Here is a 17,600-nt window from a genome sequence, read left to right as displayed (position 1 = left end):
TCATCTGTCCAAAGGAATGACCTTTCGCAGACCAGATTGGACGATTGTAACAACAGATGCCAGCCTACTAGGCTGGGGCGCAGTCTGGAACTCCCTAAAGGCTCAGGGATCGTGGACTCAGGAGGAGAAACTCCTTCCAATAAACATTCTGGAATTAAGAGCAATATTCAATGCTCTCCTAGCTTGGCTTCAGTTAGCAACACTGAGGTTCATCAGGTTTCAGTCGGACAACATCACGACTGTAGCTTACATCAATCATCAAGGAGGAACCAGGAGTTCCCTAGCGATGTTAGAAGTCTCAAAGATAATTCGCTGGGCAGAGTCTCACTCTTGCCACCTGTCAGCGATCTACATCCCAGGCGTGGAGAACTGGGAGGCGGACTTTCTAAGTTGCCAGACTTTTCATCCAGGGGAGTGGGAACTTCATCCGGAGATATTTGCTCAACTGATTCTTCGTTGGGGCAAACCGGAACTGGATCTCATGGCATCTCGCCAGAACGCCAAGCTTCCGTGCTACGGATCCAGGTCCAGGGACCCGGGAGCGGTGCTGATAGATGCACTAGCAGCCCCTTGGGTTTTCAACATGGCTTATATGTTTCCACCTTTTCCGCTACTGCCTCGACTGATTGCCAAGATCAAACAGGAGAGAGCATCAGTGATTCTGATAGCGCCTGCGTGGCCACGCAGGACCTGGTATGCAGACCTAGTGGACATGTCGTCCTGTCCACCATGGTATCTACCTCTGAGGCAGGACCTTCTAATTCAGGGTCCTTTCAACCATCCAAACCTAATTTCTCTGAGGCTGACTGCATGGAGATTGAAAGCTTGATTCTATCGAAGCGTGGTTTCTCGGAGTTGGTTATTGATACATTAATACAGGCTCGGAAACCTGTGACCAGAAAAATTTACCATAAGATATGGCGTAAATATTTATATTGGTGTGAATCCAAGAGTTACTCATGGAGTAAGGTTAGGATTCCTAGGATATTGGCTTTTCTACAAGAGGGTTTAGAAAAGGGTTTATCCGCTAGTTCGCTAAAGGGACAGATTTCTGCTCTGTCTATTCTTTTACACAAACGTCTGGCAGAGAATCCAGACGTCCAGGCTTTTTGTCAGGCTTTGGCTAGGATTAGGCCTGTGTTTAAAGCTGTTGCTCCTCCGTGGAGCTTAAACTTGGTTCTTAAAGTTCTTCAGGGTGTTCCGTTTGAACCCCTTCATTCCATTGATATTAAGCTTTTATCTTGGAAAGTTTTGTTTTTGATGGCTATTTCCTCGGCTCGAAGAGTCTCTGAGTTATCTGCCTTACATTGTGATTCTCCTTATCTGATCTTTCATTCAGACAAGGTAGTCCTGCGTACTAAACCTGGGTTTTTACCTAAGGTTGTTTCTAACAGGAATATCAAGAGATTGTTGTTCCATCATTATGTCCTAATCCTTCTTCAAAGAAGGAACGTCTTTTGCATAATCTAGACGTGGTCCGTGCCCTGAAGTTCTACTTACAGGCAACTAAAGATTTTCGGCAAACTTCTTCTCTGTTTGTCGTTTACTCTGGACAGAGGAGAGGTCAAAAGGCTTCGGCTACCGCTCTCTCTTTTTGGCTTCGTAGCATAATACGTTTAGCCTATGAGACTGCTGGACAGCAGCCTCCTGAAAGAATTACAGCTCATTCCACTAGAGCTGTGGCTTCCATCTGGGCCTTTAAGAATGAGGCCTCTGTTGAACTGATTTGCAAGGCTGCAACTTGGTCTTCACTTCATACTTTTTCCAAATTTTACAAATTTGACACTTTTGCTTCTTCGGAGGCTGTTTTTGGGAGAAAGGTTCTACAGGCAGTGGTTCCTTCTGTTTAATGTTCCTGCCTTGTCCCTCCCATCATCCGTGTACTTTAGCTTTGGTATTGGTATCCCATAAGTAATGGATGACCCGTGGACTGAACACACTTAACAAGAGAAAACATAATTTATGCTTACCTGATAAATTTATTTCTCTTGTAGTGTGTTCAATCCACGGCTCGCCCTGTCTTTTTGCGGCAGGTTCTAAATTTTAAATTATAACTCCAGTCACCACTGCACCCTATAGTTTCTCCTTTCTCGTCTTGTTTCGGTCGAATGACTGGATATGACATGTGAGGGGAGGAGCTATATAGCAGCTCTGCTGTGGGTGATCCTCTTGCAACTTCCTGTTGGGAAGGAGAATATATCCCATAAGTAATGGATGACCCGTGGACTGAACACACTACAAGAGAAATAAATTTATCAGGTAAGCATAAATTATGCTTTTATGAACTGTTAAAAAGAGCAGGTGTTCTGTAATATTTGCCTACCTTGTTACGTTTTCCTACCTACGTAACGCGTACAGCCAAGCCTACGTCTAGATAGAGCACTTTCATATCCCCCATGTTTGTTTGAAACAGAGGCTGATGTTAAAATAGTAATCGGATGGTTATATTTGGCTGTTTTGAGTGAAGATGTCGCTGAAACATATAACATTAAAAGATAAACACAAAATATTATGTATGTTATTAGCTTGTGATGATAGCATTAATTGTATTAATTTATTTTTCAGGCTAGAGATGTTTCAATTATTTGTTCTTACATAGCCTGAAAAATACATTTATAAAATGAACGCTATCATTACAAGCTAATACCATACATAATATTTTGTGTTTATGTTTTTAATTTTTTATGTTTTAGCGAGATCTGAACTCAAAACAGCCAAATATAACCATCTGATCACTATTTTAACATCTGCCCTCCGTTTGAAACAAAATGGCGTATATGAAACCGCTCTATTTCCTCTGCATCTGCCGGATTTACATGTAGGTGTGGCCTTACTTGTTACTGTAGGTAGGAAAACGTAACCCAGTCAGAAAATTATACAGAACACAGAGACACTTATTTTCTACAGTATTGATACATACAGTATGTATATTATTATTTCTCTTTAAGCTTTTTGACTATTATGCTTCCTGCTTTGCAAGAAGCTTATCCTAATGCCATTTGTTGGAGATTGTTCACTAAAGCTAATGTGTATCAATTACGAATGTGTGAAAATAAAAGCTGTGCAAAAGCATGTCTAACAAGCCCTTATTATATTCTTGTTTGTTTATTTTTTTAAACAGATCATCAAAAGCTGGAACGAGAAGCAAGAATCTGCCGTCTTCTGAAGCATCCCAATATTGGTAAGCTAATTGGCCATTTTAAAATATATATTCAATTAAAAATGTTCTAATATAACAGTTGCTTTCTAAAATTCCAGTACTTAAAGGGACACATTCACCACTAATTCTGTACAGTTTTAAAGTGAAAACAAATTCATGTATTTCATTTTTAACCAAACTATATTTCTTGTGTGAAAATGAAGTTTCTCTAGTGTCTTAAAAATTAAATTCCTCTTCTTGAGCAATGAAAACACATTTGAATTTTTCTGTTACTATAATTTGAAGGAATGCTGAATTTTATTTTGATTCACACACTTTACAACTGACTAATTTAAGTATAAACTGGACGGCTGATTCAGAATGTGAATAAGATAAGATGGGTTACAAAACATTTTTTGTTTGGGTAGTCAGGCAGCAATGGGGAAATTAGACAGGGGTCATATTAAATTATACTTACCGTAAATATGATGTGGATATTTTGTTTAACTTGTATATATTATGCAAATTTTAAAAAATTGGTACGTATTGACAACTGTGGATCTACTCTTTTGATTATAAATTACTGATCGGTGTGAATCCTATTTTAAAAATGTTAAAACAATTATTTTCAACTAGGGTGTCTGGACGCATCAGAATAACAAAACCCTCAGAGAACCGTATTACACAGAACTAATGAGCTGGGGGCTTAAAATCCCTGGCTGATAGTATTCTTCTTTGCCTGAGCATCTTGTTAAGTTTTTATACATTCTATTGTATTATCCGAGTCATTAGTCTGACACGTACATATAGAATTGTCACATTAATTTTTACTCTTATGTGTAAGGATACAGTATACTAAACTATTTGCATCAAACATATGTAGATGATCATACTGTCTTAATTTGAAAGAGGAGTCTATTGTCTTTCAAATAAGAATTCTCAAAGGTCTATAGATTAGGCTAGATTACTAATGGGTTATACTGTATCAGGTGTTGGAATTGGTAGTAATCTTTTTAGGATTCTTCATGGTGCCTCCTTTCCATACATACTGTATAACTTAAATCTTCTCAGCTTTACTTTTTTCTAACTATTTTCAGTGTGGTAATTGAAAACATTATTCTGAGATCAAACAAGATAGAAGCTGACCTCTCTCAGTAAAACATACTTGCTACTGTGTTTTTTTTTTGGTAGTCTATTCATACTGCTTCATGCAAGGGCCCTTCCTGTGGTGATGTGGATGGTCCTTCCTTCATTTTTATGCATATCAGGTTGTATGTTGTTTATTTTTGGACTTAGGGTTCTTGAAGCATTGATATTTTTACATTTAACTCTTAGGTTTAATATGATACTTTAAATTGAGCAATTTTTCTATTGATTCATATCACTGCATAATAGATTTGGTCGTCAAATTGATTTTGCAGTTTTTCTCAAATTCTCTGGTTCCCTGTCAATAGTAGAGCTTTTTATAATGTTTTCCAATAACTTTTTGGAACAGTTCTAGGGTTCTACTGAAGAAGGGAAATGTTTAATCTAATTTTAAACTTTAAATATTTGTACAAGTTTGTGAAGCTTTCTGTTCTCTAAATGGAGGCTTTACAATCTATTAAACTCACAGAATATGAGATAATAGAAGCTCCATTGAGATGTTCAGGGATGTTGCTTGGGGTTATGCACCTATTAATCTTTTCCATAGTTCTTCCACTGACTTGCATCTGCAACACTTAAAGGGACACTGAACCCAATTTTTTTCTTTTGTGATTCAGATAGAGCATGACATTTTAAGCAACTTTCTAATTTACGCCTATTATTAAATATTCTTCATTCTCTTGGTATCTTTATTTGAAATGCAAGAATGTAAGTTTATATGCCAGCTCATTTTTGATGAACAACCTGGGTTGTTCTTGCTGATTGGTGGATAAATTCATCCACCAAAAAAAAAAGTGCTGTCCAGAGTACTGAACCAAAAAAAGCTTAGATGCCTTCTTTTTCAAATAAAGATAGCAAGAGAATGAAGAAATGTTGATAATAGGAGTAAATTAGAAAGTTGCTTAAAATTGCATGCTCTATCTGAATCACGAAAGAACAAATTTGGGTCCAGTGTCCCTTTAAGTACACACAAACTTTGATGCATTTTGTGAGGAAGTAAGTTTCAGCAAGCGGCTAGGTGAGGCTCCAGCCACACAGGATGAGAGACTGGAAAAAACTGAGGAAGGCGGCTTGCAGAAAAGAGGAGGAAAATACTGGAACAAAATTAGACCAACACATAAAAGGTTTCTCCGTATGCTAGTATTTTTTTTGGATGACAATTTTGGTCTACAACTGCTCCTAACATGAGTTTATATTACAGTTGTTGGTTGATGGAAAATGGGAATTACAAACCCTATTTAGTATGGGGTCTACTGATACCAAAGACCTAATGTGATACAGTAACTCCTGTTTGTACTCTGACAGTACGAGGACTGCGGTTTACATCTGCATTTTGCATGCTCAGTTTGGTGTGATTCAGTTTTTAGCCGTTACAGATTTTTGCATTTAATGTCTTTTAAAGAGACATAAAACCCCAAAATCTACTTTCATGAATCAGAATATGCCATTTAAAAAAACTTTCCAAGGTTCTTCTATTATCTAATTTGATTTCTCTTTTGGTATCCTTTGTTGAAAAGTATATCTAGGTAGGCTTAGGAGCAACAATTCATTACTTGGAGCTATCTGCTGACTGGTAGTCACGCTTAAAGGGACAGTATACACCTTAGTCATCCTAAAGTCTTACCTTAGATTATTCTGCAAATAGCCTCCTGTACCCCTTTCTATATCATGCAGCAGGAATGGTAAAAGTTATTTTAAAATGAATATTGTTTCTGGCCACTTTGAAATGGCTGCCAAGCTCCACCCACCGATTACATCACAATCTGGGCTGCATATGGCATCCAATCACAAAAGGCTCACTAGTTTGATTCAACAGACTGTCAATGCTATTCAGCAGAGTGCATAGATACAGCCCAGATTGTGATTTCAGCAGTTGGCAGAGCTTGGCAGCCATTTCATGGGGGGAGGAGTGTCTGCTCTTATTGATTTTTCAGCCCCTTTTACTGGGTGTCCTAGTCAACCTCATCAACAGTGCTAAACAGGGAGCTTCTAAGTAAGTTTTTCAAAGGTTTTACACTGGATTTCTAGATCAGTATCTCTGCATATAATTCTTTAGAGAAGTTTCTATTGCATGCATATATAAAAATTGGTGTACACTATCCGTTTAACACTCTTAAAGAATATTGAACTGTTGTCTCACTATTTCACAAACCTTTAATTCATTTTCATGTAAAACGCTCACCCTTCATGCACATCCTTCATGCACTCTTCCACTGTCAAGGGATTGAATTTGGGAGAGTTCAGTTCAGCTTTTTTTCCTGGATAGAAACAAGGATTTAATTTACAAATAGTAAGTGTAGCGCCCAATGGCTAACCCCTGTGCTCCTTTACAAGTGATCTTCCCCAAAATCACTAATGGGTTAAAAGACTAAAAGAGGATATTGGTAGTGCAGGAGCGCTAGAAAAGCTCTAAGGGATATATGGAATAATGAAATGTACCAGTTTTAAATCACAAATATATGTGCAGTTTTATTGTATAAAAGATATATATATGTGTACACACCCTTTCATTTAGGGACGTCTCCCTTTACAGTATAGTATCATTTTCATAACATATTAAAAAATAAAAACATAATAATAAAAATTCAATCTTATGTAACAATTAGTTATGTATCTCTAAAAATATTTTCTCAGAATAAAAACGATTGATAATATTACAACAATATATATATGACTCTGCTATTGCTGATAATTCCACCTTAAACCAGATTTTTAGAAACTTGTGTCGGAAAAAACTATCCGTGCTTAAATTTGGAGAGTTTCAATGTATCTTTAAATTGGCGATTTAGATAAAATTAAAAGTACATAGTTTCCTCTAGGAATCAAATGCCCTTATTTTGTATGAATAAAAGTCAGTAAGAGGTTCAATTAGGCTTACCGGATCTTCTGACACTTTACAGTGCCTGATTGCAGGATCTTTTTCTTACCGGTTTACTTTTAGCTGTTTTATTTCTTCTTTCGATGTCTCTCTTACCCCTTTTTTAATTTATGCTGTTCCGCAGTTGTCTTTAGTATGAAGATGAGGGTCTGTTCTGGTGGTAGATCGCTGAAGGTAAACTCCTGAATGTCAGCGGTTGGAATCTCTCTGTTGGGTAGCGTCTCTATTTGGAAATCCCAGTGCTGTGATGCACGCTGTCAGCGTGTATGCCAGAAATTATGGCTGTTGAAGGAAGCAAGCAAACAAACGGCCGTTCGTTACCAATTAGTCCCCTGTACTCGTTTTTCATCCGAGATCATGCAGGGTGCTTTTAGGTCTCCAAATTTAAGCATGGATAGTTTTTTCCGACACAAGTTTCTAAAATCTGGTTTAAGGTGGAATTATCAGCAATAGCAGAGTCATATATATATTGTTGTAATATTATCAATCGTTTTTATTCTGAGAAAATATTTTTAGAGATACATAACTAATTGTTACATAAGATTGATACAATTTTTATTATTATGTTTTTATTTTGAATATGTTATGAAAATTATACTATACTGTAAAGGGAGACGTCCCTAAATGAAAGGGTGTGTACACATATATATATCTTTTATACAATAAAACTGCACATATATTTGTGATTTAAAACTGGTACATTTCATTATTCCATATAACCCTTAGAGCTTTTCTAGCGCTCCTGCACTGCCAATATCCTATTTTAGAAACAAGGATTTAGCCTGTTGCCCAATGGTAGTTCTAGGAAATATGCAATCAACGCGCTCTGGTCCTGGATTAAAGCAAGGATCCAGCTGAAAACCTGGCCAGAGGTTGCTGAAGGTAAAAAGCAATCAACAAGGCTTAGATCATGTTGAAAAGAAGTAAGGATCAATAAGGTGAACATTTTATTAGATTTCAGCATCTATCCAGTGTAGTAGTCATGTGGGCCACAGCATGATTAGTGTGGGAAAATAGTCTAGGCACACCCAGTGAATATATGTCGTTCCAACCTGTGACATATTTTATGTATTATATTGGCTCTAATACATAAAACCCCTCATTTTTCACTTCTTTATTAGAGTTTGAACACTGCTGATTTGCATTCTCAATTCCTTGGGTATCTTTTTATATCCCTAACCTGTTTTAAACTACCTTTTCCCACAAATCCTTTGACAATTATTTTGCTTTCCCCATGACTCAGAATCCAGAATCGTTAGTGCAGCACTGGATTAAAGATTCAAGGGTCTATCAGGATTCCAGAAACTCATTGACTTTTTATACACACACCTAATTACAAGAAAACAGATCACAGGTGACGATGGTTACCTTTAATAGCCATTCAAACCCCTTTGTGTCAACTCGTGTGCATGTTATCAGACCAAAATCACCAGGGTATGTAAATTTTTGATCAGGGTCATTTGGGTAGTTTCTGTGTATATATATGTGTGTGTATATATGTGTGTGTATATATATATATATATATATATATATATATATATATATTCTATAAGGTACGAAAAGTCCACGGATTCATCCTTTACTTGTGGGATATTATACTCCTGCTAACACGAAGTGGCAAAGAGCACCACAGCAGAGCTGTCTATATAGCTCCTCCCTTAGCTCCACCCCCCAGTCATTCTCTTTGCCTACTCTAAGTACTAGAAAGGGTAAAGTGAAAGAGGTGATAAAATATTAGTTTTTATTTTCTTCAAGCATACTCATGGAGTAAGATCAGGATTCCTAGGATTTTGTCCTCTCTCCAAGAAGGATTGGAGAAGGGGCTATCAGCTAGTTCCTTAAAGGGACAGATATCTGTTTATCAATTCTACTGCACAAGCGTCTGGTAAATGTTACAGACGTTCAGTCGTTCTGTCAGGCTTTAGTTAGAATCAAGCCTGTGTTTAAACCTGTTGCTCCGCCATGGAGTCTGAATTTAGTTCTTAAAGTTCTTCAAGGGGTTCTGTTTGAACCTATGCATTCCATAGATATTAAGCTTCTATCTTGGAAAGTTCTGTTTTTAGTTGCTATCTTTTCGTCTCGAAGAGTTTCTGAACTATCTGCATTGCAATGCGACTCGCCTTATCTTGTTTTCCATGCTGATAAGGTGGTTTTGCGTACCAAACCTGGATTCCTTCCTAAGGTTGTTACTAATAGGAATATGAATCAGGAAATTGTTGTTCCTTCTCTGTGCCCTAATCCTTCCTCTAAGAAGGCGCGTCTGTTGCACAACTTGGACGTGGTTCGTGCTTTGAAGTTTTACTTGCAAGCAACCAAAGATTTCCGTCAAACATCTTCTTTGTTTGTTGTCTATTATGGAAAACGTAGAGGTCAAAAAGCTACGGCTACCTCTCTTTCTTTTTGGCTGAAAAGCATCATCCGTTTGGCATACGAGACTGCTGGACAGCAGCCTCCTGAAAGGATTACAGCTCACTCTACTAGAGCGGTGGCTTCCGCATCGGCTTTTAAAAATGATGCTTCTGTTGAACAGATTTGTAAAGCTGCGACTTGGTCTTCGTTTCATACCTTTTCCAAATTTTCCAATTTGATACTTTTGCTTCTTCGGAGGCTATTTTTGGGAGAAAAGTTCTTCAAGCAGTGGTGCCATCTGTCTTGTCCCTCCCGTTCATCCGTGTCCTGTAGCTTTGGTATTGTATCCCACAAGTAAAGGATGAATCAGTGGACTCGTCGTACCTTTATAGAAGAAAAGTAAATTTATGATTACCTGATAAATTAATTTCTTCTATGGTACGACGAGTCCACGGCCCGCCCTGTCATTTTAAGACAGATATTTTTTGATTTTAAACTTCAGTCACCTCTGCACCTTTTTAGTTTCTCCTTTTTCTTCCTGTACCTTCGGTCGAATGACTGGGGGGTGGAGCTAAAGGAGGAGCTATATAGATAGCTCTGCTGTGGTGCTCTTTGCCACTTCCTGTTAGCAGGAGCATAATAACCCACATGTAAAGGATGAATCCGTGCACTCGTCGTACCATAGAAGAAATTAATTTCTTTCTCTTGTTAAGTGTATCCAGTCCACGGATCATCCATTACTTATGGGATATTCTCCTTCCCAACAGGAAGTTGCAAGAGGATCACCCACAGCAGAGCTGCTATATAGCTCCTCCCCTCACTGCCATATCTAGTCATTCTCTTGCAACTCTCAACAAAGATGGAGGTAGTAAGAGGAGAGTGGTGTATTATAGTTAGTTTTTTAACTTCAATCAAAAGTTTGTTATTTTTAAATGGTACCGGAGTGTACTATTTTATCTCAGGCAGCATTAGAAGAAGAATCTGCCTGCGATTTCTATGATCTTAGCAGAAGTAACTAAGATCCACTGCCGTTCTCACATATTCTGAGGAGTGAGGTAACTTCAGAGGGGGAATGGCGTGCAGGTTATCCTGCAATAAGGTATGTGCAGTTAATATATTTCTAGGGATGGAATTTGCTAGAAAAATGCGGCTGATACCGGATTAATGTAAGTTAAGCCTAAATACAGTGATTTAATAGCGACTGGTATCAGGCTTATTACCAGAGATACATACTCTTATAAAAGTGCAATATAAAACGTTTGCTGGCATGTTTAATAGTTTTTATATATGCTTGGTGATAAAACTTATTGGGGCCTAGTTTTTTTCCACATGGCTGGCTTGATTTTTGCCTAGAAACAGTTTCCTGAGGCTTTCCACTGTTGTAATATGAGTGGGAGGGGCCTATTTTAGCGTTTTTCTACACTGCTAAAATTACAGACAGAGACACTCAGCTTCCCTCTGCATGATACAGGACATCTCTGAAGGGCTCAAAAGGCTTCAAAAGTCGTGTTTGAGGAGGGTAACAACCACAGTAGACCAGTGGCAGTTGTTGTGACTAGTTTTAAAAACGTTTTTTTCATTTATTATTCCGTTTTTGGTATTAAGGGGTTAATCATCCATTTGCAAGTGGGTGCAATGCTCTGCTAACTTGTTACATACACTGTAAAAATTTCGTTAGTGTAACTGCCTTTTTTCACTGTTATTTCAAATTTTGACAAAATTTGTTTTTCTTAAAGGCACAGTAACGTTTTTTATATTGCTTGTTTAACTTGATGCAAAGTGTTTTCCAAGCTTGCTAGTCTCATTGCTAGTCTGTACAAACATGTCTGACATAGAGGAAACTACTTGTTCATTATGTTTAAAAGCCATGGTGGAGCCCCATAGGAGAATGTGTACTAAATGTATTGATTTCACCTTAAACAGTAAAGATCAGTCTTTATCTATAAAAGAATTGTCACCAGAGGGTTCTGTCGAGGGGGAAGTTATGCCGACTAACTCTCCCCACGTGTCTGACCCTTTGCCTCCCGCTCAAGGGACGCACGCTAATATGGCGCCAAGTACATCAGGGACGCCCATAGCGATTACTTTGCAGGACATGGCTGCAATCATGAATAATACCCTGTCAGCGGTATTAGCCAGATTGCCTGAATTAAGAGGCAAGCGCGATAGCTCTGGGGTTAGACGAGATACAGAGCACTTAGATGCTGTAAGAGCCATGTCTGATACTGCGTCACAATATGCAGAACCTGAGGACGGAGAGCTTCAGTCTGTGGGTGACATCTCTGACTCTGGGAAACCTGATTCAGAGATTTCTAATTTTAAATTTAAGCTTGAGAACCTCCGTGTATTGCTTGGGGAGGTGTTAGCTGCTCTGAATGACTGTGACACAATTGCAGTGCCAGAGAAATTGTGTAGACTGGATAAATACTATGCAGTGCCGGTGTGTACTGATGTTTTTCCAATACCTAAAAGGTTTACAGAAATTATTAGTAAGGAGTGGGATAGACCCGGTGTGCCGTTTTCCCCCCCTCCTATATTTAGAAAAATGTTTCCCATAGACGCCACTACACGGGACTTATGGTAGACGGTCCCTAAGGTGTAGGGAGCAGTTTCTATTTTAGCAAAGCGTACCACTATCCCAGTTGAGGACAGTTGTGCTTTTTCAGATCCAATGGATAAAAAATTAGAGGGTTACCTTAAGAAAATGTTTATTCAACAAGGTTTTATTTTACAGCCCCTTGCATGCATTGCGCCTGTCACTGCTGCGGCGGCATTCTGGTTTGAGGCCCTGGAAGAGGCCATCCATACAGCTCCATTGACTGAAATCATTGACAAGCTTAGAACACTTAAGCTAGCTAACTCATTTGTTTCTGATGCCATTGTTCATTTGACTAAACTAACGGCTAAGAATTCCGGATTCGCCATCCAGGCGCGTAGTGCGCTATGGCTTAAATCCTGGTCAGCTGACGTGACTTCAAAGTCTAAATTACTCAACATTCCTTTCAAGGGGCAGACCTTATTCGGGCCTGGTTTGAAAGAAATTATTGCTGACATTACTGGAGGTAAGGGTCATACCCTTCCTCAGGACAGGGCCAAATCAAGGGCCAAACAGTCTAATTTTCGTGCCTTTCGAAATTTCAAGGCAGGTTCAGCATCAACTTCCTCTGCTTCAAAACAAGAGGGAACTTTTGCTCAATCCAAGCAGGCCTGGAAATCTAACCAGTCCTGGAACAAGGGCAAGCAGGCCAGAAAGCCTGCTGCTGCCCCCAAGACAGCATGAAGGAACGGCCCCCTATCCGGCAACGGATCTAGTAGGAGGCAGACTTTCTCTCTTCGCCCAGGCATGGGCAAGAGATGTTCAGGATCCCTGGGCGCTGGAGATCATATCTCAGGGATATCTTCTGGACTTCAAAGCTTCTCCTCCACAGGGGAGATTTCACCTTTCAAGATTATCTGCAAACCAGATAAAGAAAGAGGCATTCCTACGCTGCGTGCAAGACCTCCTAGTAATGGGAGTGATCCATCCAGTTCCGCGGACGGAACAAGGACAGGGTTTTTATTCAAATCTGTTTGTGGTTCCCAAAAAAGAGGGAACCTTCAGACCAATTTTGGATCTAAAGATCTTAAACAAATTCCTCAGAGTTCCATCTTTCAAGATGGAAACTATTCGGACCATCTTACCCATGATCCAAGAGGGTCAGTACATGACCATAGTGGACTTAAAGGATGCCTACCTTCACTGGGGTCTAAAGTTTAACACAGCAAAGTGTAAAATAATGCATTTAGGGAAGAAAAATCCAAATGTTAATTACAGACTCAATGACACTTTACTGACTGTTACAGACGAGGAACAGGACTTGGGAATTATTATTTCAGATGATTTAAAACTTAGTAAACAATGTAGTAATGCAGCGAGTAAGGCTAGCAGAATGCTTGGATGTATTGGTAGAGGTATTTGCAGCAGAAATAGTAAGGTTCTTATGCCACTTTATAGATCATTAGTTAGGCCTCATCTTGAGTATTGTGTGCAGTTCTGGAGACCATATCTTCAGAAGGATATTAACAAACTTGAATCTGTGCAAAGGAGGGCTACCAAAATGGTACATGGTCTAAAAAATAAAACTTACCAGGATAGGCTCAATGACCTAAATATGTATAGCTTAGAGGAGAGAAGGGAAAGAGGTGATATGATAGCAACTTTCAAGTACATTAAAGGGTTTAGTAAAACTGAGGCTGTGGGTATTTTACATAAAATGGAAAATTCAAGAACAAGGGGTCATGAGCTCAAGCTAAAGGGTAGTAGATTCAGAAGTAATTTGAGGAAGCACTTCTTTACAGAAAGAGTGATTGATTTATGGAATAAACTTCCTCAAGAGGTAGTAGCAACAAACACTGTGGGGGACTTTAAAAATGCATGGGACAAGCATAGGGCTATCCTACGAACTAGATAAGTTTATACTGTTAGGTAAGGTCGGGCAGACTTGCTGGGCCTATGGCTCTTATCTGCCGTCAATATCTATGTTTCTATGTTTCTATGTTTCACATTCCGATTCACAAGAATCATCATCGGTTCCTGAGATTTGCCTTTCTAGACAGGCATTACCAATTTGTAGCTCTTCCCTTCGGGTTGGCTACAGCCCCAAGAATTTTTACAAAGGTTCTGGGCTCTCTTCTGGCAGTTCTAAGACCGCGAGGCATAGCGGTAGCGCCTTATCTAGACGACATCCTGATACAGGCGTCAAGCTTTCAAATTGCCAAGTCTCACACAGAGATAGTTCTGGCATTTCTGAGGTCGCATGGGTGGAAAGTGAACGAAGAAAAAGAGTTTTCTATCTCCTCTCACAAGGGTTTCCTTCCTAGGGACTCTTATAGATTCTGTAGAAATGAAAATTTACCTGACGGAGTCCAGGTTATCAAAATTTCTAAATGCTTGCCGTGTTCTTCACTCCACTCCGCGCCCTGCGGTGGCTCAGTGCATGGAGGTAATCGGCTTAATGGTAGCGGCAATGGACATAGTGCCATTTGCGCGCCTGCATCTCAGACCACTGCAATTATGCATGCTCAGTCAGTGGAATGGGGATTACACACATTTGTCCCCTCTACTAAATCTGGATCAGGAAACCAGAGATTCTCTTCTCTGGTGGTTATCTCGGGTCCATCTGTCCAAGGGTATGACCTTTTGCAGACCAGATTGGACGATTGTAACAACAGATGCCAGCCTTCTAGGTTGGGGTGCAGTCTGGAACTCCCTGAAGGCTCAGGGATCGTGGACTCAGGAGGGGAAACTCCTCCCAATAAATATTCTGGAGTTAAGAGCAATATTCAATGCTCTTCTAGCTTGGCCTCAGTTAGCAACCCTGAGGTTCATCAGATTTCAACATCACGACTGTGGCTTACATCAACCATCAAGGGGGAACCAGGAGTTCCCTAGTGATGTTAGAAGTCTCCAAGATAATTCGCTGGGCAGAGTCTCACTCTTGCCACCTATCAGCACCTATCAGCAATCCATATCCCAGGTGTAGAGAACTGGGAGGCGGATTTTCTAAGTCGTCAGACTTTTCATCCGGGGGAGTGGGAACTCCATCCGGAGGTGTTTGCTCAATTGATTCATCGTTGGAGCAAACCAGAACTGGATCTCATGGCGTCTCGCCAGAACGCCAAGCTTCTTTGTTACGGATCCAGGTCCAGGGACCCAGAAGCGACGCTGATAGATGCTCTAGCAGCTCCTTGGTTCTTCAACCTGGCTTATGTGTTTCCACCATTTCCTCTGCTCCCTCGACTGATTGCCAAAATCAGACAGGAGAGGGCATCAGTGATTCTGATAGCACCTGCGTGGCCACGCAGGACCTGGTATGCAGACCTAGTGGACATGTCATCCTTTCCACCATGGACTCTGAGACAAGACCTTTTCATATAAGGTCCTTTCAATCATCCGAATCTAATTTCTCTGAGACTGACTGCATGGAGATTGAACGCTTGATTCTATCAAAGCGTGGCTTCTCCGAGTCAGGCTTTCGTGCCTGTATTAAGGTATCAATGACTGTCACCAGGAAAATCTACCACAAGATATGGCGTAAATATCTTCATTGGTGTTAATCCAAGAATTACTCATGGAGTAGGCTTAGGATTCCTAGGATATTGTCCTTCCTCCAAGAGGGTTTGGACAAAGGATTATCAGCTAGTTCTTTAAAGGGACAGATTTCTGCTCTGTCTATTCTTTTACACAAGCGTCTGGCAGAAGTTCCAGACGTTCAGGCATTTTGTCAGGCTTTAGTTAGAATTAAGCCTGTGTTTAAACCTGTTGCTCCTCCATGGAGCTTAAACTTGGTTCTTAAAGTTCTTCAAGGGGTTCCGTTTGAACCCCTTCATTCTATTGATATCAAACTTCCATCATGGAAAGTTCTTTTTCTGATGGCTATTTCCTCGGCTCGGAGAGTCTCTGAGTTATCTGCCTTACATTGTGATTCTCCTTATCTGATCTTTCATTCAGATAAAGTAGTTCTGCGTACAAAACCTGGGTTTTTACCCAAGGTGGTTTCTAACAAGAATATCAATCAAGAGATTGTTGTTCCATCATTATGTCCTAATCCTTCTTCAAAGAAGGAACGTCTTTTGCATAATCTAGACGTAGTCCGTGCCTTGAAGTTTTACTTACAAGCTACTAAAGATTTTCGTCAAACATCTAACCTGTTTGTTGTTTACTCTGGACAGAGGAGAGGTCAAAAGGCCTCGGCAACCTCTCTTTCTTTTTGGCTTCGGAGTATAATCCGTTTAGCCTATGAGACTGCTGGACAGCAGCCCCCTGAAAGGATTACATCTCATTCCACTAGAGCTGTGGCTTCCACCTGGGCCTTTGAAAATGAGGCTTCTGTTGAACAGATTTGCAAGGCTGCGACTTGGTCTTCGCTTCATACCTTTTCCAAATTTTACAAATTTGATACTTTTGCTTCTTCGGAGGCTGTTTTTGGGAGAAAGGTTCTACAGGCAGTGGTTCCTTCCGTTTAAGTCCCTGCCTTGTCCCTCCCATCATCCGTGTACTTTAGCTTTGGTATTGGTATCCCATAAGTAATGGATGATCCGTGGACTGGATACACTTAACAAGAGAAAACATAATTTATGCTTACCTGATAAATTTATCTCTTGTAGTGTATCCAGTCCATGGCCCGCCCTGTCCTTTTAAGGCAGGTCTAAATTTTAATTAAACTACAGTCACCACTGCACCCTATGGTTTCTCCTTTCTCGGCTTGTTTCGGTCGAATGACTGGATATGGCAGTGAGGGGAGGAGCTATATAGCAGCTCTGCTGTGGGTGATCCTCTTGCAACTTCCTGTTGGGAAGGAGAACATCCCATAAGTAATGGATGATCCGTGGACTGGATACACTACAAGAGAAATAAATTTATCAGGTAAGCATAAATTATGTTTTTGCAAGATGTACCGAGTCAACGGTTTCATCCTTACTTGTGGGATATTATCCTTTCCAACAGGAAGTGGCAAAGAGAGCACCCACAGAAGAGCTGTCTATATAGCTCCCCCCTTAACTCCACCCCCCAGTCATTCTCTTTGCCGGCTCTAAGCAGGAAGGGTAAAGTGAAAGAGGTGTTAAACTGTTTTATTTTATCTTCAATCAAGAGTTTGTTATTTTTAAATGGTACCGGTGTTGTACTATTTACTCTCAGGCAGGAGATAGATGAAGATTTCTGCCTGGAGGATGATGATCTTAGCATTTGTAACTAAGGTCCACTGCTGTTCCCACAGAAGCTGAGGAGTACAGGAAAACTTCAGTGTGAGGAACGGTTTCTTGCTATACAGCAATGAGGTATGTTCAGTCATTTTTTCTGCAGACTGTGATAACTCAGAAAGGCTGACAGTATCCCCATTAGGGGAAGGGGAAGCAGTAATCCTAGTCTTATAAGGGGCATTACTAGCTTGCATAAAGGGTTAAACTTATGGGCACTCAGTTTGTATAATATATATAAGGCAAACGTTTGTGTGTTCTGGGAGTACTGTTTCTTAAAGGGACAGTCTAGGCCAAAATAAACTTTCATGATTCAGATAGAGCATGTCATTTTAAACAATTTTCCAATTT

General features: G+C 39.9%; 1 protein-coding gene across 1 annotated transcript in view; it reads left to right on the top strand.

The window, feature by feature from the left end:
* Positions 1–17,600, top strand: part of CAMK2D (calcium/calmodulin dependent protein kinase II delta) — a 738,893-nt gene that overhangs the window by 232,034 nt on the left and 489,259 nt on the right. The window contains exon 3 of the mRNA XM_053703586.1: positions 3,122–3,181. Coding sequence (XP_053559561.1) covers positions 3,122–3,181 — 60 coding nt within the window. The remainder of the gene's footprint in view (positions 1–3,121; positions 3,182–17,600) is intronic.

Source organism: Bombina bombina, chromosome 2 (assembly GCF_027579735.1).
Source record: "Bombina bombina isolate aBomBom1 chromosome 2, aBomBom1.pri, whole genome shotgun sequence".
NCBI lineage: Eukaryota > Metazoa > Chordata > Amphibia > Anura > Bombinatoridae > Bombina > Bombina bombina.
Note: the sequence above shows the minus strand (reverse complement) of the source record. Positions and strands in the feature narration are given on the sequence as shown.